Consider the following 25297-nt stretch of genomic DNA (forward strand, 5'->3'; position numbering starts at 1 on the left):
GTGCTGAATTGGTGGGAAAACTGTTCTAGATCACAACTGTTTTTTCAGTGCAGGTTCAGACCTGAATCTCCCCACTCTGTGCAATGTAGAGGTCACAACCGGGAATATCATTAAAAGCCCAGGGGGGGGCAGGGGCGGAGTCTGACAGCTCCAGAACTCTGTGCATGTGCAGTGGCTCCAATCTGTCAGTCTCTCTGTTTGCTGGCCAGCCCGGGACCCTCGCAGTGCTGGCCCTCCAGCCCCTCCCACGCCCCGATCATGACCCCCACAACAATTCCCGGGCCAGACACACACTGGAGTGTCCTGATGTCCAGCCCATCTCCCCCCCCCCCCCTCCCGGGAGGCAAGACACCCCCCTCCCCCGGCAGACCATTCCCCTCAGCCTGTCCCGATCGCTGGCCTCCCTCCAGCCCAGACCGATCCCCATGCAGTGGCAGCGGGACCCTCCCAACCCCACCAATTGCCCCTCGGCCCTGCCTACAATAGGCCTCACCCTCTTGGCACTGCCCGATGCCTGCTGGGCAGTACCGGGGGCACAGGCTGCCACTGCCAGGGTGTCCATGCCCAGGGGGACACCACCCCCCGCCCCCCCCTGCTGCCCGACCCCCTGGGGGGCCACGATTGCCCCCCCTTCATTCCAGTGCTGTCTCCCGCTGGTTCCCCGAAGTGGGGAGCTATTCTAAACCCCGCCAGAATGAATTATACTTGGCAGGGTGGGAGATTTAATCGAGCCCGGCAACTTCCTGATAATGACATGCAAAACATATTGAAAAAAAGATTCAAATCACTTCTCTGTCTTCCTGCCAGTTTCTAGCGTGGTCTGGACTCCAACTGTTCTCCGACTCTGGGAGATGCAAATCCAGGAAAAAGGCCGACTACGCAATTCTCCCAACCAGACCCGCCAGAAAGGTTGCGGGTCATGATGGGAGAATCAGGCCCACAGTTTCTGCAGAAATTACCCCTTGTTCCAGCCAGTATCCTGTAATGTGGTTAGCAGGCATCTGGATAGGCAATTTATACCTCGTTCTATTAGTAGGAAACAGCTTACCTAGATGACTGATTAGCGGAAGTACACACATGCTAATTTCTAGAGTCATATGCTTAATTGTCTTTGAGTATTGTAGTTATGTTTGTGTGTATTTGTCTTTAATTCACTAAATACGATGACTGGATTGGTTCTTCTCACTGGGGCTTCATGTGATCCTCACGCCATTCATAAAATCATAGAAACTCTACAGTGCAGAAGGAGGCCATTCGGCTCATCGAGTCTGAACTGACAACAATCCCACCTAGGCCCTATCCTTGAAACCCCACATATTTACCCTGCTAATCCCTCTAACATACACATCCCAGGACACTAAGGGGCAATTTAGCATGGCCAATCAACCTAACCTGCACATCTTTGGACTGTGGGAGGAATGACTACATGCCCTGGTCAAAATGTTGCTGCTGATGGAGAGGGCAAGTTGAACTCACACCAGTGAATCTTTTGTTCTTGGGGCAAGAGAAACCTTAAGTGTGTAAATATATCCAGGAACAAGAAAGAGGTTGCAATTGGACCAGGATGTTCCAAAGCGCTTTACAACCAATGAAGTACATTTTAAAGTGTTGTCACTAATATAATGTAGGAATATGGCAGCCAATTTTGTGAATAATAATGTTCCATAAGCAGCAATGTGATAATGATCAGATAACCTGCCTTAGATAAAAACAGAAAATGCCAGAAATACTCCGCCATTCTGGCAACATCTGTGGAGAGAGAAATAGTTAACATTTCGGTGACCTTTCATCAAAGTGTCTGATGAGAGAGCAGCTTGAAAGCACACTAGTGTATAATGTTCCATTCTTATGCTGAAGAAAGTATTTTGTATAGAGATTTAGGTACATAAGAAGCAGTGACAGACGTGAACCATTAACTCTGTTTCTTTTTCCACAGATGTCATCGGGCCTGCTGAGCATTTGTGGTATTTTGTGTTTTTATTTCAGATTACCAGCATCCATTGTGCTTTGCTTTTGTTAAATCTGTTTTAGATGTTGATCTTGGAATGTATGTTCAACAAAACATTGGAGAAAACTGCTCCTTTTCTTCATGATAGTGCTGCCATATATTTTACATCCATCTGTGAGGGAAAATTGTCTCCGTTCAATATCTTACCTGAAAAACAGCACCACTGAAAGTTGCACTCCCTTTAAGTGTGCTCTCTGACCATAGGTAACATCCCACAGAGCAAATGAATGCTGGTCCATGAAGAGGATAATTTCCATTGAATTCTGAGCAGAGACTGTGAGCAGTCTACTTCAGAGTCCCCTTCTGATAAAACACCGTCATTCCACCTGGTCATGCCAGGCAATGGGCACTCAAAATGATCAATCCGAGCAGCCTCCTACTTTGCTCATGTCCCAACACACTTTCCAACCCTTAGATTCATATCTAGCTAAAGCATTTCTGCAGTTGAAACCTCTCGTCTCGTTTTGTGCTGCATTGCCTTTGAGTGTTGTGTTGCCTTGTCTGTTGTCATGAGTTGTTAAATCCACATCCTACTGCCATGTGGCCTGGCACACAGGAAACCAACCCCAAGTGTTGTGTTGGCTTGTGCTCAGCTCTATTTCAGAGATTTTGGATTTTAAAGGCTGAAAGTTGCAAAATATTGGCATGAATCAAAGCCTTATCTAATCTTGTCTTCTAAGTAGGCCAGGGGTGGAGCTGAAGTTAAAACGTATGATTTTGACTTCAACGTTGAAAACTGAGCAGCAGGGTGTCAGATGGGTTCCAGAGCGTAAAGCAGTGAAATAAGTTAAAGGGCAAGATCATTTTCTATGGCCACTTGCAGGCCAGTGATAGTTAGTTGTTATATCGATGGTTTGCACATCATTCAAGTTATCAACAGCACATTGAGGCAATTGTTCAAGTACAAAAATGGCCCGTAGTTTGACCCTATATAATCTTGGTGGCACAAACTCTACTGCTTTGGCTTCTCGGTGTGAATTACTTGCACCATTCACAACCCGTGCAAACTAAATCACCTCAATTCACTGAAAGGAAAGGGCCTGGAAATAATAATATCCTGGACTTAATTGCTATGATTCTCCTAACCACAATGTTTCAGGTATGGCTAATGCCATCAAAAACTCACGTGATAAACTGGAATTGGAACAAATTCACTATTTGTTTGAACTCATTTCTTGACAGTATTACTTGCCTCTAAAAGAACTGTGCGATTAAATATTTCCTGGTTCACTGATAGCAAAAATTGACTTTATGCTTAAAACAATGTTTACACTACCAGAGAACATATAGCCTTGCATGCATTGAACAAAGAACGTGCATTCATATCATAAAATAAAAGCAAATTACTGCAAATGCTGGAATCTGAAACAAAAACAGAAAATTCTGGAAAATCTCAGCCATTGCACAGGTGCACTGATCTCCCAGGAAGTGATTGGAAGGTGGGGGGAGGGAATGGCACAGGGAGTGATCGCCTGAGGGGGAGGGGGCAGAGAGGGTGCTGTCCATGACAGGGAGGTGGCAGGAGACCTCCAGCGCACTGGGAGATCAGTGCCCTGTGCAAGGGCACCCCTAGCGCTCTGCAGCCAGCGTCCTTGGTGAGCTTAGGCTCCACCCTCCCTCTTTCTGGTGAGAATCGCATCGAAGGTTTTTGCACTGCATGCCATAGGAACTAGGAGTAAGCCATCTGGCCCCTCGAGCCTGCTCCGCCATTCAATAAGGCCATGGCTGATCTTTTTGTGGACTCAGTTCCACTTACCCGCCCGCTCACCATGACCCTTAATTCCTTTACTGTTCAAAAATTTATCCTTGCCTTAAAAATATTCAATGAGGTAGCCTCAACTGCTTCACTAGGCAGGGAATTCCACAGATTCACAACCCTTTGTGTGAAGAAGTTCCTCCTCAACTCAGTCCTAAATCTGCTTCCCCTTATTTTGAGACAGCTATGCCCCCTAGTTCTAGTTTCATCCGCCAGTGGAAACAACTTCCCTGCTTCTATCTTATCTATTCCCTTCATAATCTTATTTGTTTCAATAAGATCTCCCCTCATTCTTCTGAATTCCAATGAGCATAGCCCCAGTATATTCAGTCTCTCTTCATAAGCCAACCCTCTCAACTCCGGAATCAACCTAGTGAATCTCCTCTGCACCCCCTCCAGTGCCAGTATATCCTTTCTCAAACAAGGAGACCAAAACTGTACACAGTACTCCAGGTGTGGCCTCACTAGCACCTTATACAGCTGCAACATAACCTCGCTGTTTTCAAACTCCATCCCTCTAGCAATGAAGGACAAAATTCCATTTGCCGCCTTAATTACCTGCTGCACCTGCAAACCAACTCCTTGAGATTCCTGCACAACGACACCCAGGTCCCTCTGCACAGCAGCATGCTGCAATTTTTTACCATTTTAAATAATAGTCCATTTTGCTGTTCTTCCTCCCAAAATGGATGACCTCGCATTTACCAACATTGTACTCCATCTGCCAGACCCTCGCCCACTCACTTAGACTATCTATATCTCTTTGCAGACTTTCAGCATCCTCTGCACACTTTGCTCCGCCACTCATCTTAGTGTCATCTGCGAATTTTGACACATTACACTTGGTTTCCAACTCCAAATCATCTATGTAAATCGTAAACAATTGCGGTCCCAACACTGATCCCTGAGGCACACCACTAGTCACTGATCGCCAACCAGAAAAACACCCATTTACCCCCACTCTTTGCTTTCTGTTAGTTAACCAATCCTCTATCCATGCTAATGCATTACCCTTAACACTGTGCACCTTTATCTTATGTAGCAGTCTTTGGTGGGCACCTTGTCAAAAGCCTTCTGGAAATCCAGATACACCACATCCACAGGTTCCCCATTGTCCACTGCACATGTAATGTTCTCAAAGAATTCCACCAAATTAGTGGAATTAGTAAGATTGTGAATCGCGGCTTGCTGACAAAACCTGCACCAATCGCTCCTGTTTTCTCACTCTTTCTGAACATAGAATTGTTTTCGTAAGATCGTGCCCAAAGTTTCAAGTCTGAAAGAGGGTTCTGATGAAGAGTCATCCAGACTTGAAACATTGGCCATGATTCTCCCATTGCGACCCGCAACTTTTCTGTTGGGTCGCAGTGGGAGATGTGCGTCTGCAGCCTTGAACAGGAATTTGAGCATGCGCCAGGAACGCATGCGCATCTCCCTGATCTGGCGAACAGTCACCGGTCAGACCATGCTGGAAACCGACGGGAAGGCAGGTAAGTCATTTAAATCATTTCTGCATGTATTTTAAATATGTATATTTGTTAATTATCGGGATCTGAATCCCCCACCCCGCCAGGAGTACTTAATTCGGGCGGGGTTCAGACTAGCTCCTCACATTCGGGGAACTAGCGGGAGATCCCGCTGGAATGAAGGGGGAGCAATCTGGACCCTCCAGGGGGTCGGGCGGCGAGGGGGTGGTGCCGCCTGGGTATGGGCAGCCTGTGCCCTGGCACTGACCAAGGGGCAAAGTGGGGTGGGGGGATCGCCAGTGTTGGGGGTTGGGGCTGGATATTGGGGCACTCCGGGGCGGAGGGTGTTGGGGCTGGCCCGGGAATTGTTGTGAGGGCTGAAGGGGCAGCACTATGGGGGTCCAGGGCTGGCCAGCGATTGGGCTGGCCAGCAAACGGGAGGTTGACAGTTTGGGGCCACTGCGCATGCGCAGAGTTCCAGAACTGTCAGACTCTGGCGCGAATAGGCCCTGCCCTGCCCCGCCCCACCCGGGTTTTTAATGATATTCACAGCTGGAACCTCTTCAGTGTGCGGAGATTCAGGTGAGAAGCTGAACTGACAGAACAGTCAGGATTTAGAACAGTTTTCCCGCCAATTCAGCACTTTTGGGAGAATTGCCCCCATTTTTTCTGTTCTCTCCACTGATGCTGTCAGACCTGCTGAGACTTTCCAGCATTTTCTGTTTTTGTTGCGTTTATAGCAGTGGTTTTCAAACTTTTTTTCTAGCAACCCACTTTTACAAAATGGGTACCACTTGTGACCCACTGACCAGGCAAGCTGTAGTGCTGCTGCTACAGTCACAATCTAAATAGGATGTACAGTACATTTAAAAATATACCTTTTCCTTTCATAAAGTACACATAACTTGAATTGTATCAGGCAATACCAAGCTTTTCCTCTTCATGCTGGCTATGTCATCGTCTGAGTCAAGAGATCCTCATTGTCGTACCGCCTTCTACAAAATGCGCGCTATAAACAGAACATCCCACTTTTTTTTGAACAGAATCACAGAACATGTTGCCATTTTTTGAGCACATCTCGTAATGTTTTGAAAAGGACCACAAACATCCCATGTATTTTTAAACCGGAACCTGGTGACCCATTTTCAACATCCCCACTTTGAAAAACCTTGGTTTATTTCATGCCTTTCACAATCTCTGGCAGTCCCAAGCCGGTTTGCAGCCAGTTAAGTACTTGTGAATTGTAGTCAGTGTTGTAAGTTAGGAAATACAGCAGTCAATTTGCAAACAGTCACCTCCAGTAACAGCAATGTGATAATGATCAGATAATCTATTTCTTGCCTTGTGCAGAGTTGAGCAAGCTCCATTGCAGGAGAACCTTGGACAATTCAGTAGTTAGGTGCACTGTTACCTGATTCAGCAGGTTGTGAATTCAAACTTCTCCCCAGGATTTGAAGACACTTTTTCAGCTGATATTGTAGTGCAGTACAGAGGAAGTTATGCACTTCCAGAGGTGCCATCTTTTGGATGGGAGTTTGAACTAAGATCTTGTCTGGTTCATCAGATGCATGTAAAAGATCCCATGGCATTGTTCAAAGAAAAGCAGGAAAGTTCTCCCTTTGACCTGATCAACATTTCTCCCTCAAACAACATCACTAAAATAGGTTATGTGGCCATTTATTTCATTGTTGGTTATGAAACATCGCTCCGTAAAATTTGACCACAATGTTGCAGCAGGGTCTACCCTTCAAAAGTACTTCTTTGCCTGTGAAAAGTTTGGAATTTCCTGAATTCACGAAAGACATTGTCTAAATGAAACAGAAATAGTAAAAGCTGGAAATACTCAGCATGCCTGGCAGCATCTGTAGAGAGAGAAGAGTTAATATTTCTTGGAAGAGTTTTCCAAAGAAGTCATTTTGCACTTGAAACATTAACTCTGTTTCTTCTTTTAAATGGAGGAAACTGAATGTGACCTTGGTTCCAGTTTAAAGAATTTATTTAGATATAATGCTCCCTTTAAATGGTTTTAGAGCTTTTAAATGGAACAATCTTTATGTTTGTATACTTCCTGTTTTAAAAGGCACAGATTACACATCAATGTTCTTCGAACTGTAAGAACTGCAAATATTGTTGCCCTCTTGGATGCCCTTTGACTTAAAATCCATAATGTATGTTGTTCGTATTGTAACAGAAACAATAGCCAGAACTTTTCGGCTGTTAATGCTAGTGGCATCTTCCGGTCCCATCGACAACACACCCCCGCTGTAGGTTTCCCATCAGCGAGGGATGCGTTCAACGGGTAATCCTGTTGACAACGTCGAGGCTAGAAGATCCCACCATGGCCAAATGGTGGGCTGCCAGTGGCGGGTTGTGTGGAAAATCCCATCCATCGTGTCAATGTTGGAAAAACAATGCAAAGACAACCCTGACTGTAGAAAGAGTTTGTCAATACTCTGGGGGACCCTTGTAGTCGCTAGTTTTGCTGCATGTTCTTGTGTTTCCTTTCAAAATTGAGTAGATGGTATAACAGTGGATTTCTCCTTTAAATGCAACAGACTAAGCATCAGTTGACCTTCCCTTTAAATGAAGTCACTGCACATCAGGATGATTTCCCCTTTAAGACATGGACAGTGCATCATTCAAGCTGCCTCTGTCACTGTAACACACTGCAGGTTCCACCTACTGGCTAACTGGGGCAGCCACTCTGGAGTTGGAGCGGTGGAGGAAACATTCACTAGCTTCCCCTTTCTCCTTGAGAAAACAGCAGGCTACTGCAGCGCACACATAGGTGGGAAGTATGGGCAAGCATCACATATTAAAGGGTCAGTCTCCAGAGATCTAAATACTGTGAGATTTCAAAAAAGAAAGATGCTTTGCTAAAATGATCAGTAAGTGGTCCCAGTTGTTGTCTGGTAACATTGCTCTATGTTATGGGTGTTACAGGATTTGACTGGCACAGATTGGATATGGCTGGACTGCAGGAGTTACGAATGACAGAGGAGAAGCCTCTGCTGCGGGAACAGATGTCAATGGTGAGTCATTGTAAGATTTGATTAAAAACAAATGTCTCAAAGACACTTCGATGGGTCAGCTTATTGAGAGCCACCGGCACTTTCATCCTCTATCAATATCTGATTTATGATCTTGAAATCCTTTCCCCAGCGCTTTACAGTGCTTGCCTGTTACTTAATTATAGTCCCTTTGCATCCTAATTAATGCAATTCCACATCAGTCCCTCTGGTTGTTTGAAGAGTGCTTGCTTTAATCTTGCCCTAATTTCCTTTAATGCAGCTTCTATGTGCTACACTGACGAACTCAGTGTCACCTGCCTCCCCCCAACATGTGAATAAGTAGGGGAGTTAAAATAAATCAGGTCTGTACTGATTTCACTGAGCTCAGCAAAGGTGCGATAGGGGCGCTATCATTGGCTTGAGGCCTGTGAATTAAGGAGAGAGTGAAGAGAGAAAAAGTATGTACTGCTTCTCATTGCTGCCTGGTGATCCTGATGTGCGTATATGAATGTCTGGTTTGGACTCAGCTGTGATGGGCTCTTTCATTATCATATAATGTGACAGGGCAGCCTTTCTATTACTGGGCCAGTAATCCAGAACCCTTGACTAACAATTAAAGAGAGAGAGAGTTCAAATCCTATCTTCTCTGCTTGAGGATTTAAATTCTCTTTTTAAAGAAAAATCTGGAAATGAAAGACTGGTATCAGTTTGAAAACAAAAAGTGATTGAAACTGTTGGATTGTTGTAAAAACCTATCTGGCTCACTAATGTCTTTTAGGGAAAGAAACTATTGTCCTACCCAGTCTAGTTTGTGTGACTCCAATCCCTCATCGGTGTAGTTAATTCTTAATTGTTCTCTAAAGTGACCAAGTACATTCACAGGGTAAATAGGGATTGGCATTAAATTCTGATCTTGTTGTTACATGGCACGTGTGGTTCCTGTCCGTTGTCAGTGAACATTACCTAGGCCTTGTTGAATGCTAGTATGGACTGCTTTATTTTTAGTGAAGTTGTGACTGAAGCTGAAGAAAACTCTCGAATCACCAGTGGAGTTGTGATTGAAGCCAAAATCTTTAGAATCAGCCATGAATAGTCCACACTTGAACTTGAGGTGGGTCATTAACAAAACATGGAAATGATTAGACCTAGGACATTTCCATGAGGAACTACTGTAATATAATCTGGGGCTCTGATGACTGATCTCTCACAAGTATATTCCTTTGCATCAGTTATGACTCCAGCTTTTGGGTGGTTTTTCCTTTTAACTTCTTTGGGCTGGATTTTTGTGAAGTTTCATTGACTCCATGACCCTTTAAAAATGGTGGGCAAGACCTGGATGTCAAAGTCCCACCCACCGTTCCAAAAGTTCTAATTTTTGCTGGTAGTGGAAATGGAGCTGGGCCTGACTGTAACACAGGAGGGAAATCCGAACACAGCAGGACCATTTGAACTCAGTGTTGAGTTTAAACTGACCCCATTTTGGCTATTTTACAGGCCTTAACTCGTAGTGTAAGAGTCATGAATTATTGGAGTAGTTGTAAACGATCTTGAAGGATACAGTCTGTATAACTGTCATGATCTGGAAGTTTTTTAAATCCCATGCTCTTTAAACTTTAAAAAAAGCTGTAACTGTCACTGAGAGTTTAAAAAACCCTCTATTGGACTGGCTCCATTGATAGGCGCAAGTTAGAAAAAGATTTAACATCTGATCATGCATTTTCAATAGAAAAATCTCTTTCCCATTTCCCCCAAGGTCTATCATTATGCCATCATAAATACTTGAAGTTTCAAAAACTACCAGTTATCTCAGCAGTTCACAGTTTGGCATTTTAGAGATATTAAAGGATTAATTGTCTTTGTGCTGGTCTGAATAGAAGTTTTTGATTTAACTACATGAGATTTAAAAGCTTTGAATGGGCTTTATGAATGGGAGTTTTTCACTATTGAGTGAGAACTTTATTAGATTGTTAGTTTATTTTTTTTCATCTCCATGTGGTCTGGTTGAGGTCTGCCGATGGTGGATACTGGGTGAATTACTGTGGAATTGACATGGATCCTATGAGGAGCAATGGGAGATGGGTGAAAGCATGAGTTGAGTATATGAAGACTAATTGGGGTTACTGGGTGGCATGAGATGGCAGTAAGTTGGCATGGAGTATATGAAATGCTATGGGGTGGGTGGGGCATGAACTGGCATTAAGTTGGCCTGGTGGGTTTGAGGAGCCATAGAGGTTGTGAGGGGGGATGAAGTTGGGGGAGAGGGGGGGTGGTGCGGGCAGCGGTGGGAAGAAGGGGGCTTAAAATCTAAAACAACTGTGATGAAGATCCAGAGAGCCAAAGAAGGCCTTCTAACCAATCCACCTCAGCACTCTCCTGCCCCAGTGGCTATCTAAAGTTAAAGTTTATTTATTAGTCACAAAGAAGGCTTACATTAACATTGCAATGAAGTTACTGTGAAATTCCTCTAGTCGCAACACTCCGATGCCTGTTTGGGTCAATGCATCTAAAAAGCACGTCTTTCAGACTGTGGGAGGGCACCGGAGGGAACCCACACTGACACGGGAGAACGTGCAAACTCCACACAGACAGCAACCCAAGCCGGGAATCAAATCCGGGTCCCTGGCACTATGAGGCAGTAGTGCTAGCTGCTGTGCCACCATGCCGCCCCAGATCTATGCTGTGCTCCTGGGTTCAGCGGGCCTGACTCTATCCCACACCTACTTCACTCACAGCAAACAACACACATTTCAGGGTATCTTTTATTAAGGCAGGTCCAGTGAGTTGAGAAATTTCCTGATTTGAGCTAACCCACTCAGTAGTTAAAATCCAGACCCTTAATTTCTATTTTGCTGGCGCACCTTGCTGCCAGATCCAGTCAATTGCTGCCTCAATGTCAAGGATGGCTGTTTTTCCTCTCTTCTTACATTTAACTTGTGCCCAGGTCTAGACCAAGGCTGTAAATATTTGACATTAGACTGAATATTAACAGCTAACGAGTCAGCCCAGGTTAAATGGTCTAAATAGCCGCTTCTCATTCTGTAATTTCGGTGTCTAGTCGATAGCTACTGATGGTATCACGCTGATGCAGCATGGCAGATACCTTGGATCAAGTTGCCTCCCCAGTGAAGGAAATGAGTGGCAGAACACTTTTAGAATGAGAACTAAAGAAAGCAGAAAATATTGATGCAAAGCAGTCCAAAGGAGCTTCACCAGGAGATTCAAAGGAGTCCAAAGGAGATTTACCAGGCTAATTCCTGGGATGAGAGGGTTGTCCTATCAAGAGAGACTAAATAGTCTAGGTCTGTTTTCTTGGACTTCAGAAGTGTGAGGGGTGATCTTATTCAAACATATAAGATCATCAGGGGGCTTGACATGGTAGATGGTGAGATGTTCTTACTAGTGGGAGAGTCTTAAACAAGGGGACATAGCTACAAGATAAAGGGCCGGTCATTTAAAACTGAGGTGCATAGAAATTTCTCCTTGCAGGGGGTGGTGAATCTCTGGAATTCTCTGCTCCAAAGCGTGGTGGGGGCTGGATCATTAGAAGTATTTAAAGTGGTAGGTAAATATTTGATAGATTGAGGAATAAAGGACTATGGGGAAATGGCACAGAAAAGGAGTTGAGCCGACATAGATGAGCCATGATTGTATTGAACAGTAAGGCAGGCTTGAAGGTCCTGGTGGCCTCCTCCTGTTTTTATTTCTTGTGTTCTTGTGTGTTTAGATGAGATTTTCTGAGCTATTCACCTCCATGGCCAGGGAATGAGAATGATGGGCTACATTTCAATTTTCACTGCATGGTAAGCTTAACAATAGACCTGTCTTTAACGGGAACATTAGCAATATTACAAAGAATGATGGGTAAGTATCACTGATTCTGAGAAAATAATCTAATTGAAGGGCTGAGATGAAACGGCAAACATTCAGCAGTTAAGCTCAAGCTGTTTGTTGTCCTATGGTCTAGGTCTTTATACTCTCCCACACATTCCTTTTTATAATATAAATACCATGTTCTTTCTAATCATAAATGTTCCTTGTCATTTGGAAGGAATCTTTCCCTCAGCAGTTGTGATGCCAAAATCAAAGGCCAGGGTGTTATGTTCAGTCAATGTGTGATGCCCTCGCTGTCAGATAACATTTGTGATATACTCATTGTAAAATTAATTTAGAGGAACAATAATGCTGCTGTCTGTCTGTCTATCCAAGTCTTGGCCCTGAAATTCTTGTGTCACTGTGCCAAGAATGCAGTATAATCTGAGTTGGTGAGTGTGCAATATGGGCTAGGAATCTGCAATGCCGATCCCTACCCGTTTCTTCCCTGCACCACTGTTTCTGAAGGGATGGGGGTTGATAGACTTTGTTTGTTTTCCTTTTTTGTGATTGTGTTTGTTTAAGAAAATTAAATGAGCTTAAGCAAATGATGGAGTGACAGGATGACGCAACAAACTGGATTATTTGCTAGCTAATATCAATTGATAAACTTGCAGGCAGAATCGAAAGAGACAATCTTGCTAAATTATATCTGATAAATTGTTATTTTTCTGCTTCACTTTGGATTTTCTTCTTTGAAAGCTGCTGACAGCCTTCATATTGCCTATTTTTGGACATCGGACAATGGGGGAGAAAGAGAGCAACAACTTTATTTTTACCTAAACCTACTGGAAAAGTAGCAGGATGCCTTCCCTGTAGGAATCTGTGTAGAGGAGGAATGCTTAGCTGACAGTATTCAGCAAGTGAGACTTTCCTCTTGGTACCCAACCAGAAACTACAGGCTTGCTTCTGCTCCTATTTTCTATGGTTCTATCTTGGTGTTCATACTTGCAACATTTTCAAAATGCCTACTTCTGTATGAGTCTAATTTTTAAAGATTAATTTATGGGATGTGGGCATCACAGTCTAGGCCTGCATTTATTGCGCATCCTAATTGCCCTTGAGAAGATGGTGAACTGCTGCAGTCCCTGTGGTCTGGGTACTCTCATTGTAATGTTAGGGAGGAGTTCCAGAATTTTGACCCAGTGACAGTGAAGGAAAGGTGATATATTTCCCAGTCAGGATGGTGAATGACTTGGAGGGGAACTTACAAGTGATGATGTTCCAATGTACCTGCTGCCGTTGTCCTTCTAGGTGGTAGGAAGGTGCTGTCTAAGGAGCCTTGGTGAATTCCTACAGTTCATCTTGTAGATGGCACACACTGCTACCATAGAGTCATAGAGGTTTACAGCATGGAAACAGGCCCTTCGGCCCAACTTGTCCATGCCGCACCTTTTATTTTAAACCCCTAAGCTAATCCCAATTGCCTACATTTGGCCCATATCCCTCTATACCCATCGTACCCATGTAACTATCTAAATGCTTTTTAAAAGATAAAATTGTACCCGTCTCTACTACTACCTCTGGCAGCTTGTTCCAGACACTCACCACCCTCTGTGTGAAAAAATTGCCGCCTGGACACTTTTGTATCACTCCCCTCTCACCTTAAACCTATGCCCTCTAGTTTTAGACTCCCACTTTAGACTACCACTTTGCATCAGTGATGGTGGGAGTGAATGTTTGTGGAAGGGGTGCCAATCAAGCGGGCTACTTGATTGGCAAAAAGCTCGGCACAACATCGTGGGCCGAAGGGCCTGTTCTGTGCTGTACTGTTCTATCCATGTTCTATGTACTTTTGCCCAGGACAGTGTTGAGCCTCTTGAGCGTTGTCGGAGCTGCACTCATCCAGGCAAGTGGACAGTGCTCCATCACACTCCTGACTTGTGCCTTGTAGATGGTGGAGAGACTTTGGGGAGTTAGGAGGTGAGTTACTCACTGCAGGATTCCCAGTCTCTGACCTGCTCTTGTAGCCACAGTATTTATATGGCTGGTCCAGTTCAGCTCCTGGTCAATGGTAACCCCCAGGATGTTGATAGTGGGAATTCTGTGATGATAACACCATTAAATGTCAAGGGGCGATAGTTAGATTCTCTCTTGTTAGAGGTGGTCTTTGCTTGGTACCTATGTGGTGTGGATGTTTCTTGCCACTTGTTAGCCCAAGCCTGGATATTGTCCAGGTCTCTCTGCATTTGGAGAGCCTGAATTAGATGTGATTGTTTGACCCTTTAAGATTTTGTTACTTGAAGAGTGTATTGATTTGATTTATCTAGCCACAGTAAGTCAGTGATTTTATGCATATTGTTAACAATCGGGTCCTCGGAGAAACAGCGACAGGGCATTATTCACTTAATCCCCTGAATCTAGGGCATCATTTTTATTTGCATATCCCTTAATTGCAGAGCTGATTCTGACCTGGCAGAACTTGATTTTATTGCGCTGCTGCCAATCCAGTTTTCAGGATCATAGAGAGTAGATGCGGGGGATGGAGAATACTCAGTTAATAAGCAGAAGTTTTAAAATACTGCTCTACAACTGTATGTAATAACTGTTTGATAAACATCTCTGTACCTGGCTTCTGTCTACTCTGTTGCTCGCAATGATGTTAAACACTAGAACTACATATGTTGGCAACAAATGCAGCTTAAATTATGCAATTAACACCTAGATCAGAATTTTATGAAAAAAATTCAAAGTGCTGAACAAGCAAGAAAACGGGAGAGTTTCAGACTTATTTGTTGGGCAAGTTAATAAAAGCAATCTTATGGCATTTAGTCAAAATAAAGAGCCACGATTCTCGCCAGTGAGGAGAGGGGGCAGAGCCTGACCTCACCCTGGGAAGCCGGCTGCTGAGTTTGAGGGGCACCATTGCACATGCATCCCGATCTCCCAGGGAGATCTCCTGCCACCCCACCATGCAGCCCAACGGACATCGCTCCCCCGCCCCCCCCCCCCCCCACCAATGGACATCGCCCCACTCCCCCACGGACATCACCCACCTCAAGGACATCGCCCCCCCCCTCTTCCCACCCATGGACATTGCCCTCCCCACATGAGCATTGCACCACCCCCCCCCCCCCCCCCCCCCCCGGCCGATCATCCCGGTCTGCAGAGTTCCCACCTCCCTGATCACCCTTGCAGAGTTTCCCAATCATCAGCCCTTCCCTGATCAGCACCCCTGCAGAGTTTCTTCGATCATCCCCCTCCACGATCATCCCCTGTAGAGTTCCCCCTTCTTAGCCCCCTCCCCAATCATCACCCCTTTAGAGCTCTTCCCCAATCACCCCCCAACCTAATCACCAACCTTGCAGAGAATCCCCCGATCAACCCCTCTCCCCAACACCACCCCTACAGAGCTCTCTCCAATCACCACACCCCAGCCTTTCATCAGCAACCCTGCAGAGTTCACCCCGATCACTCCCCTCCTTGAACGCCACGACTACAGAGCTCCCCCCTCGCCCTCCTCCCCAATCAGCACCCCTGCAGAGTGATGGATGCACAGGCAGTCACGCCAGGAGCATGGCAAGGTTTACCAAGGGAGAGCTTGGCCGTCTGCTAGATGCAGTGGACACAGTAAGTAGTCTCACAACACTAGGTTAAAGTCCAACAGGTTTATTTGGTAACACGAGCTTTCGGAGCATTGCCCCTTAGGTGAATGAAGAGGTCAGTTCACAAACAGGGCATATATAAACACAAACTCAATTACAAGATAATGGTTGGAATGCGAATCTTAACAGGTAATCAAGTCTTTAAAGATGCAGACAATATGAGTGGATAGAGGGTTAAGCACAGGTTGGAGGTGTGAATTGTCTCCAGCCAGGACAGTTAGTGAGATTTTGCAAGCCCAGGCAAGTCGTGGGGGTTACAGATAATGTGACATGAACCCAAGATCCCAGTTGAGGCTGTCCTCATGTGTGCGGAATTTGGCTATCAGTTTCTGCTCAGCGATTCTGCATTGTCATGTGTCATGAAGGCTGCCTTGGAGAACATTTACCCGAAGATCAGAGGCTGAATGCGCTTGATTGCTGAAGTGTTCCCCGACAGGAAGGGAACACTCCTGCCTGGTGATTGTTGAGCTGTGTCCATTCATCCGTTGTCGTAGCATCTGCATGGTCTCCCCAATGTACTATGCCTTGGGACATCCTTTCCTGCAGCATAACGGGTAGACGATGTTGGCCGAGTCGCAAGAGTATGTACCGTGTACCTGGTGGTTGGTGTTCTCACGTGAGATGATGGCATCCGTGTCGATGATCTGGCACGTCTTGCAGTGGAGGGGAGGAAGGATACGTTATTTTCCCAGTACGGGTGATAAGCCAGGGTTTGGGACAGCAACACTGCCTGGGAGATGGTGGCAGCCAGTGCCCGTGCACTGGCACATGGAACCAGCCACTAGTGCCAGAAGAAAATTAATGACTTCATTCGGGCAGCAAGGGTGAGTATGCATCCTGTCCTGACATCGGTCCCATATGTCACACCTACAATGTCCTCTGGCACCCCTCGTCACAACCGCTGCCGGCCAAGACACAGCTCCGACAGACCCCACCCAAGCAACACCATCCCCTGCACCCTGTGCCCTTCTAGCCATCAGGCTTTCAATCCCCTTCTGTCCCCACAGGAGAAGATCACCAATAGCCGCCGGGAGTGGGAGAAGACAGGAGGATGGAGTACCCGACCTGAGAATCCTCACTTTCTTTGAGGAGAGAACTCTGGATCTGATGGGGGAGGAGGACAGCACTGTGAGTGACAGCCAGGTTGGCCTGCAACATAGAAGTGAGCATCTGCCATTCCTTCATTCATCTGACGTGTCTCAAGTAAGTGACAGGCTGCCCAGATACCTGTCCCTCCCTTGCACTCAACCTTGTCCTTTGTTTCAGGAAGTGACCCCAATGCACCTGGCTCATCTGGCATCACCGCCCCCTTGATCCTCCCGCTGAGACGCACCACAACAGCTCAGAGGAAACCCGGAGGAAGGGCCCAAGGAAACCTCCAAGGCCAGCACCAGTCAGTTGACACAGGCTTCCATCACATAACCCACCAGCACAGATATCATCAGTACTGTGGGATAGGTTACTGGTGAGGCGTTGGGGTCACTCTCTGGTGCGCACAACACAGCCGTTGATGTATATTGGGTAGAGGTGGGAATGTCCGAGGTCTCTAGCACGCGGAGGTCTGCCAAAGGCATTGATTCAGCTGGTCTCAAGCCAAATGCCAAGCCCTTGCATTTAGTTCTCCCTAAGCTGCTGGGGAATGCAGGAGGAGCTGTCAGCAACACTGCAGCAATTCTGACGCCGTCGGGAGGAGTCCCACAGGTGCAGGAGATGGTGCTGGCATGGCATGTACCCAAGTCAACACTGCAAGGGTGGCGTCAGCAGTGGAAAGCCTGGAGCAGGAAATGGTCATCATGGGTGGCAGGGTCCAAGGGATGGCCAAGTGCCTGTGGACCATGGCAGTCACCGTGTGTGCCGGCTGAGGACCTTGGGACCCTTTTCTGCCACTCTGATCCATTGCTGAGGGGTTTGGGAGCATCCTGGAGATACAGCAGCCATGGCCGAGACACAGTGATTCATGGTTGAAGGCCTTGAGAGCATGGCCCAGTCATAGCGGCCCATGGCTGAGGGGCTGTAGAGCTTCAAACGGCACTTGCTGTGGGCATCAAGAGCTTGGCCCTCAGAGGGCCATTGCCAAGGGCTCATACACTGTGGGGCAACTGCAACTGGACCTCCAGGATGGGCAGGGCCAGATGATGGTGGGGCTTCTGGAGCTCAGTCCAGCTGTTCCGCCCTCCCGTTGAGTGGCCCAGGGGTCCATTGGTACTCTGAAGGAGGAGGAAGGTCTGGAGCCCATGCCAGGGCCATCCATCTTGGATACTTCAGCCGTCACAAGGTCTTCCAACTTCCCCCTTCCTGATACCGGTGCATCTCCAGGGCAGTGGGAAGAACAGGGTGGCATGGATACATCCATGCCACCAGAAAGTTGGCTGGGGCCCTCCCGGGGACACCCATCAAGGGCATCATAGGCCATGGTGCATGGAATGCAGCTGACCGCCTCCACCTCTGATGTACATCTTGGGGGGGACACGTTGATGTAATGCTGGTCACATAAGAAGTTGCAGGGTCGCCAAGAGGGCATTTCTCTTTGTACCAAACAAATAAACTAAATCAATCAAAATCAGGGACTCTGCATGCTCCCTTTCCAGGGACACCCGGCCACAAATGCAGCCATGGTAGAGGAGCAGACAGTTGGCTCTGGCGACTCCCTTATTCGCCTGTTGCCTGGACCTGATTATCGCCAAGAGGGTATTTCTTTTCATGCGAATAAAATAAACTAAATCAATGAAACTCGGGGACAAAGCAAGAAGGATAGCCCCCAAAAAGAAGGGAACCGCCGAAACCAAAAGACAACGCGTAAAGGAAACTTAAAACATCAGACCAAAATTTGATTAAAAGAGTCAATAATACATGATGTGGAGATGCTGGCACTGGACTGGGGTAAGCACAGTAAGAAGTCTCACAACACTAGGCTAAAGTCCAACAGGTTTATTTGGTAGCACAGGCTTTCGGAGTGTTGTTCCTTCTTAGCTGAGTGAAGAGTTGTGTTCACAAACAGGGCATACATAGACACAAACTCAAGTTACAAGATAATGGTTGGAATGCAAGTCTTTACAGGTAATCAAGTCTTTACAGTACAGGCAATGTGAGTGGAGAGAGGGTTAAGCAGAGATTAAAGAGGTGTGAATTGTCTCCAGCCAGGACAGTCAGTGAGATTTTGCAAGCCCAGGCAAGTCGTGGGGGTTACAGATAGTGTGACATGAACCCAAGATCCCGGTTGAGGCAGTCCTCGTGTGTGGAACTTGGTGCTTGTTGAGCGGTGTTCATTCATCTGTTGTCGTAGCATCTGCATGGTCTCGCTAATGTACCATGCTTCGGGACATCCATGACACCCCACAACCCTGCCACAGCAACCTCTGCAAGACGTGCCGGATCATTGACATTTTGACCTATTTTGGGTGCGCTCCTCATCTCGCCCTAAATGTTTGTTATGATGGGAACCAATGGGAAAAAGGGCACAATATTCGTTTCTTTCTTCTCATGCAATCGTACAACCTCGCCGATATACAGGTGGGATGAGGTCTTAAGATTGCACCCCTAGTGTCTTCATCCAGCTCTCACACCATTCAAGTGCTCCTATGCAACGTTTTGCACCAGAATGCTCTAGCTCTATTTCGGTCCTGGCTGTTGCACTCCATGGTCCTGGCCTTGATTGCCTTGGAGCAACACCATGATAAATCTTCTTGCATCAATTCAATTAAAAGTCTTGTGTCAAGAGCGTATTTGTAGCATCACACCATGAAAGTATAGCCCAGGAGTGTTGTACTTCAGGGCATTACACATTGTTGGGGCAAAGCAAAAATAATTGCTTACCTGTTGAGATATCAATCGAACATTAAAGAAAATGTGTGAATATAATTGTAAATACGGAATGACCAGCAAAAGACTGATAGTCAAATCATTCAATGTTTTTCTCAGCTGCTGGTCAATACTTCAAAACAAATCAATCAAATTTCCATAAATCCTTTGCAGTTGACAAATTATGTTGACAGGCTCATAATTTGATTCCAAGTTTATTCGCAGTGTTTTTTAACAGAACACTCCAATTAATTAAATATCCTGGCATAGCTCATTTGCCTCCTTGGGTTGATCTGTAAGTATTGGATCCACTCTCTAAATCAAACCAGATGGACTATTGAGAATTGGCTGAAAGGAAACAGTTTTTAGATCAAGGGGGACATCTGCACTTGAACGTTACAGCTTGTGCTCAGTTTGGTTGTCTCTTGCCCAGAAACATGCTAGTCGGATATGATTACATAAACATACACTTGACATAATTCCACAATGACAATATTCTGGATTTCCCTGAGTAACAATACAATGCACTTCCTGCTGCGAAATACATTATTTCAAATTCTGCAAGGAAGTTTTCAAAGGATTTTCTGTGTATGTACCTTTTAATGCTTGTGTAAATATCTTTCTAAATAAATCTGGTTAATTTTTTAGCCTGTTAAAGATAGCGTCTGCTGTGATTCTTTGGAAGCAACACAAGGAGTATTCCAGGAGAAGGTCTACAAAAAAATGGACAATTATTCATTTGAGGAACTTTTCAATTACTTTAAATATAAGTACTTTCATCCTATTAATGTCAAATTATCCTGTTCCCATAGGGTACCTCTAAGTAATGTTTTGGGTTACTGTATATATTTTGACTAGTGTATCTTTTGTGTTGATTTGATGGATTTTCTTTTTATGTCATGAACTGAATAAAATAATATCCATTGATTTTAAAATGGCTTTGAATACAAAGATTCGAGTTGGCAAGATAAAAGTAGCTAGAGTCATAGAGGTTTACTGCATGGAAAAAGGCCATTCAGCCCAACTTGTCCATGCCGCCCTTTTTTTAACCACTAAGCTAGTCCCAATTGCCTGTGTTTGGCCCATATCCCTCTATATCCATCCTACCCATGTAACTGTCAAAATGCTTTTTAAAAGACAAAACCCCTCTCCAGTACTACCTCTGGCAGCTTGTTCCAGACACTCACCACCCTCTGTGTGAAAAAGTTGCCCCTCTGAACTCTTTTGTATCTCTCCCCTCTCACCTTAAGCCTATGCCCTCTAGTTTTAGACTCCACTGCCTTTGGGAAAAGATGTTGACTATCCAACTGATCTATGCTCTCATTATTTTATAGACCTCTCTCTATAAGATCACCCCTAAGTCTGCTACTCTCCACGGAAAAGATTCCCAGTCTATCCAGCCTCTCCTTATAACTCAAACCATCAAGTCTCAGTAGCATCCTAGTAAATCTTTTCTGCACTCTTTTTAGTTTAATAGTATCCTTTCTAATAATAGGGTGACCAGAACTGTACACAGTATTCCAAGTCTGGCCTTACCAATGTCAACTTCAATAAGAGTTTTAGTTCCCAGCTCCATCATAGAATCCCTACAGTGCAGAAAAGGCCATCCGGCCCATTGAATCTGCACCGACTCTCCGACAGAGTATCTTACCCAGGTGCTGTCTCCCATCCTATCCCTGTAACCCTGCACATTTACCGTGGCTGATCCATCTAACCTTGCCATCTTGGGACACTAAGGGCAATTTTGCATGGCCAATCCACCTAACCTGCACATCTTTGGATTGTGGGAGGAAACCGGAGCACCCAGAGGAAACCCATGTAGACAAGGGGCGAATATGCAAGCTCAACACAGACAGTCACCCGAGGCTGGAATTGAACCCAAGTCCCTGGAGCTGTGAGACAGCAGTGTTAACCACTGTCCTGCCTCCTAGAATGTGGGATGGCGGATCTAACTGCCTGCATGCAGCAAGAAGCTATCACAGCTCATGAAGAGACAATTGAGGCCAATTAAGGAGGTGGACTAGAATTTGGTGGCTGGACAGTTTAATTGCCTAAAGGGGCAGGGTGATGGGTGGGGGAAGTGTCACAAGCTTGGAGACCCTGGATGCAGGACTGATACAGACCTGTGGTGGTCTGGCTTCAGAAATTCATTCTTTATTTCAATTTTATTTTGAAAAGGGAGAGAGGGATGTCCATCTTGAAGTAGCACTCTCTCACTTCCGTTATGCTGTCTCTTTCAATTTGGAAGCTCACTGATTGGCCTTCCATCTTCAAGAGCTCACTCACTGTCCTTAATTGAATGGTAAACCCTTTTTCAACTGCGTAGCGAGTCTCCCAGTCTGCCGCTACACACTGATATGCGTGTGTAGACCCTGCAGTTTAGAGAGGCCTGATTTTTTTTTCCTGGTTGGCAATATGATTTTTTTCTCCTTTTTTTTCCTTACTTGGTCTTCTTACACTTAAATCTTTAATCCTATTGTTGATTTTCTCCAGCCTGCTAATATTTGAAGTGCGAGGACCACAATTTCTTTTTCTCTAATTGGGATCTTTTTCAATGTCCTGGATGAAACAAAACTCATCACCAATGTTCTTTTCGTAATGTCTTAACTAGGTTAGGGGTTGTGGGTTTTAAACAAAAATAAAAAGATGTTATTTGCACATGTAGATTCAAAATAACAAGAACAGATTTATTCTAGAAGCTATTACTTGTACAGAGTAGAAACTGAAACAAAGACAGAAGCCTGTGAAACACCCCAAAGACATCACCATTAAATCATGCCACTGGTTCCTAAAGCAATCATGCAATCACTAAATTCATAACAGCAGCTTTCTTTAGTAAAGAAAGACTTGCATTTATATAATGCTTTTCAAGACCTCAGAGCATCCCAAACTGTTTTGTAGGCAATGAAAAGCTTTTGAAGTGTGGTAACTGCTGCAATGTTTGAAATCCATTAACCAATTCATATGCAGCAAACTCCCATAGTCATGCCAGGAGCTGATATGTTTTAATGAAGTTGGTGATGGGTAAGTATTTGCTAGGATACTGGGGAGAACACCTTGGTATAAAAGGAGAGGCTGGGGCGAATATTATCCAGGCTTTTAAAATGCTGAAAGTTATATTTGTCGACAGGTTCTTAAACTTGGACTCTCACTGTAAAAATGTGGAGGAGGAAAATTTGAAACTAACCAGCCTCAAGCATGTAATAAAAGCAAAATATGCTGAACTAAAAACAGAAAATGCTGGAAAAACTTCTCAGTTCTGGCAGCTTCTGTAAAGAGAAAAACAGTTTAATGTTTTGAATCCAATGTGACTTCTTCAGAAGTGAGCCGTAAGTATGTGTTGTGAATATTTAAGTCATGATCCATATGTTTTAGAATATAACTTTCAGTCTTAGGAATTCAAGTTTTAACTGTGCAAATCAGGGTACCTGGTTCAGAAACTGGTAAAAACAACTCCAGTAAATGCTAAGAAAGCAAGCCTGGGTTTATTGCACGTAAAAGGTAGCCTGCATTTATCTCGCAAGATCAGATTGATAGTGAAAAATCTTGAACAATGGATGATCCGTCTCTCAGCTTATAATGGAGCCCCGGATTACTCATGAGTTACAGAATCAAAGAGTTACATTGAAGGTAAACTAAATAATGTACATTTCTGTTCGAGCCCATCCCAAAGCATGCCACATTGTCATAGAGATGGGCTGTGAAGATGGATTGTTCTTTTGTTTAATTTGCTGTACCTATGTGTATTTGCTGTCAGAAGCAGATAGTTTAATTTGGGTTTCGTAAGTGAAATGCAGCTGGAATATTTGCTATAGCTCGCAGCTAGTGGACAAAATCTACAGCGGTCCTTACAGAGCTTTGTTTCAGAAAGCAGTCAGCTTAGCAAACTGTGGGAAGATACCTGATAGCAACCCTAGTGAAGTCTTAGGCTTCCACAGTCATAAGGTCTGTAAAGAAAAGGTGGAGAGTCATGTAGCCAAAAGCATAATGGAAAGACCCTCATTGAATCTTACTTCAAAGAATAGTTGGGTCTCTGCAGGGAATTAAAGTGAATTCAGATATACTGTAGTATACCTTTGGGTTGGTTCCAGGAAAAATGAATGAACCTTTAAGATCTGATAAGATGAAGGAACTCTTGGGGGAAAGTAAATGAATGGAGTTTATAGCAAAGGTCTTTCTAAGCTTTTGTATTAAATTAATAGTGCTTACTCTGTTTAATTTCCATGTCTTTCTCTCTTCCCCTCTCTCTCTCTCTCTCAATATATTTGTGTGTATGTATGTATGTATGTGTATATAGTTTGTTTAGTTAAAAATCATAAATCTTATGGCATAGTTCTGTTGGTTAATTGCTGGGTATTCAGATTTCTGTTAAATTTTAACAGTTTCATCAGGATGGTAACACATCACTGCAATAGAACAATTGATATGTGGAGCAAACTCCTGGAAGGGAACTGATGCTGCAGTATTTAACATCAGAAAGAAACTTGATAAATGTGGCCGGGGCTGAAATCAAAGATTATAGAACAAGTCGATCAAATACTTCATAATTATCCCTTTACCATCATAGCTACTCCAGCAAAACTCCAATATAGTTCTACTTATCCCCATTAATGAAGCATTTTCCCTTGGGATATAAAATAAGTAAAGTAGAGCATATGAAGGTAAATTGGGCACTGTATGGGGAAGGAATAATTTATTTCCTTGTTTAATGCCTTTATACGAAATGCTTCCACTGGAAATGATGTATAAAAAGGCATGTGAGCAATAACCTAATATAAAAATGTGCATAATGGATGCATACTTGTCAGTTGCCAGCAATAGAATGGTACATTGTGATATGTGCACACACCAACCTTCCATACCACACACTGAGGGTGAAAATTGATTAGACCTCTTTCAGACTCGAACAGCGCATGCCAGAAGCCACATTCTGTATTAGGTTTCCGACCTCAGATGATGCGGAGTTGTGTGCTAGCGGAGGTGATGAACGGAAGAAGACATTTTTCCATTTTCCTTTTTGGGGTACCCTTCGGCCTGCATCACATACTTTCTGTTTCTCTATTTTTATATCAGCCTATTAACATGTTCTGCCAGCTTGCCTCTATGCCATTATCAGTTTTTAACACTCCCTTTGTCTTGTGTCCATGACATCTTTGTCAATCTTTCCATAGCTACCTGCAATCCTTGACCTCCTATTCTGCTCCACCTTAGAAATTATAGAATTATAAAAACCCTACAATGCAAAAGGAGGCCATTTGGCCCACCGAGTCTGTACCGACAACAATCACACCCCAGGCCCGATCCCCACAATCCCACACATTTGCCCCACTAATCCCTCTAACTTATACATCCCAGGACACTAAGGGGCAATTTAGCATGGCCAATCAACCTATCCCGCACATCTTTGGACTGTGGGAGGAAACTGGAGCACCGAGAGGAACCCACGCAGACACGGGTAGAATGTGCAAACTACACATAGACACCCAAGCGAGGAATTGAACCCAGGTCCCTGGCGCTGAGAGGCAGCAGTGCTAGCCACCATGCCGCCTTCTCCACCATCCTCTCCAAATATATATCATCCATCACATTTCTGCTCCTCCAGCTCTGATATGGCTTGAAATGTTAACTTTATTTCTCTCTCCCCTCCACACTTGCTGCCAGATCTGCTGAGTCTTTCCATCATTTTCTGTTTTTATTTCAGGTACTCTCAGTTCTGGTGCAGTGTAAAGTTCTTACTACTAAGCTCTTACTAAGACCCTAATAACATTCCATCCCCATCCCAA

The 25297-nt window shown here is 44.7% G+C and overlaps 1 protein-coding gene across 2 annotated transcripts in view; it reads left to right on the plus strand.

Moving 5' to 3' along the window:
* The first annotated feature begins 7943 nt into the window (after positions 1-7943).
* ndrg4 (NDRG family member 4) overlaps positions 7944-25297 on the plus strand; it is a 133508-nt gene continuing 116154 nt past the window's right edge. For both annotated transcript variants that reach the window (XM_078211114.1, XM_078211113.1), the window contains exons 1-2: positions 7944-8052; positions 8174-8262. In XM_078211114.1, coding sequence (XP_078067240.1) covers positions 8028-8052; positions 8174-8262 — 114 coding nt within the window. In that variant the 5' untranslated portion in view covers positions 7944-8027. The remainder of the gene's footprint in view (positions 8053-8173; positions 8263-25297) is intronic.

This window comes from Mustelus asterias, chromosome 4, assembly GCF_964213995.1.
Source record: "Mustelus asterias chromosome 4, sMusAst1.hap1.1, whole genome shotgun sequence".
In the NCBI taxonomy this organism is placed as follows: Eukaryota; Metazoa; Chordata; class Chondrichthyes; order Carcharhiniformes; family Triakidae; genus Mustelus; species Mustelus asterias.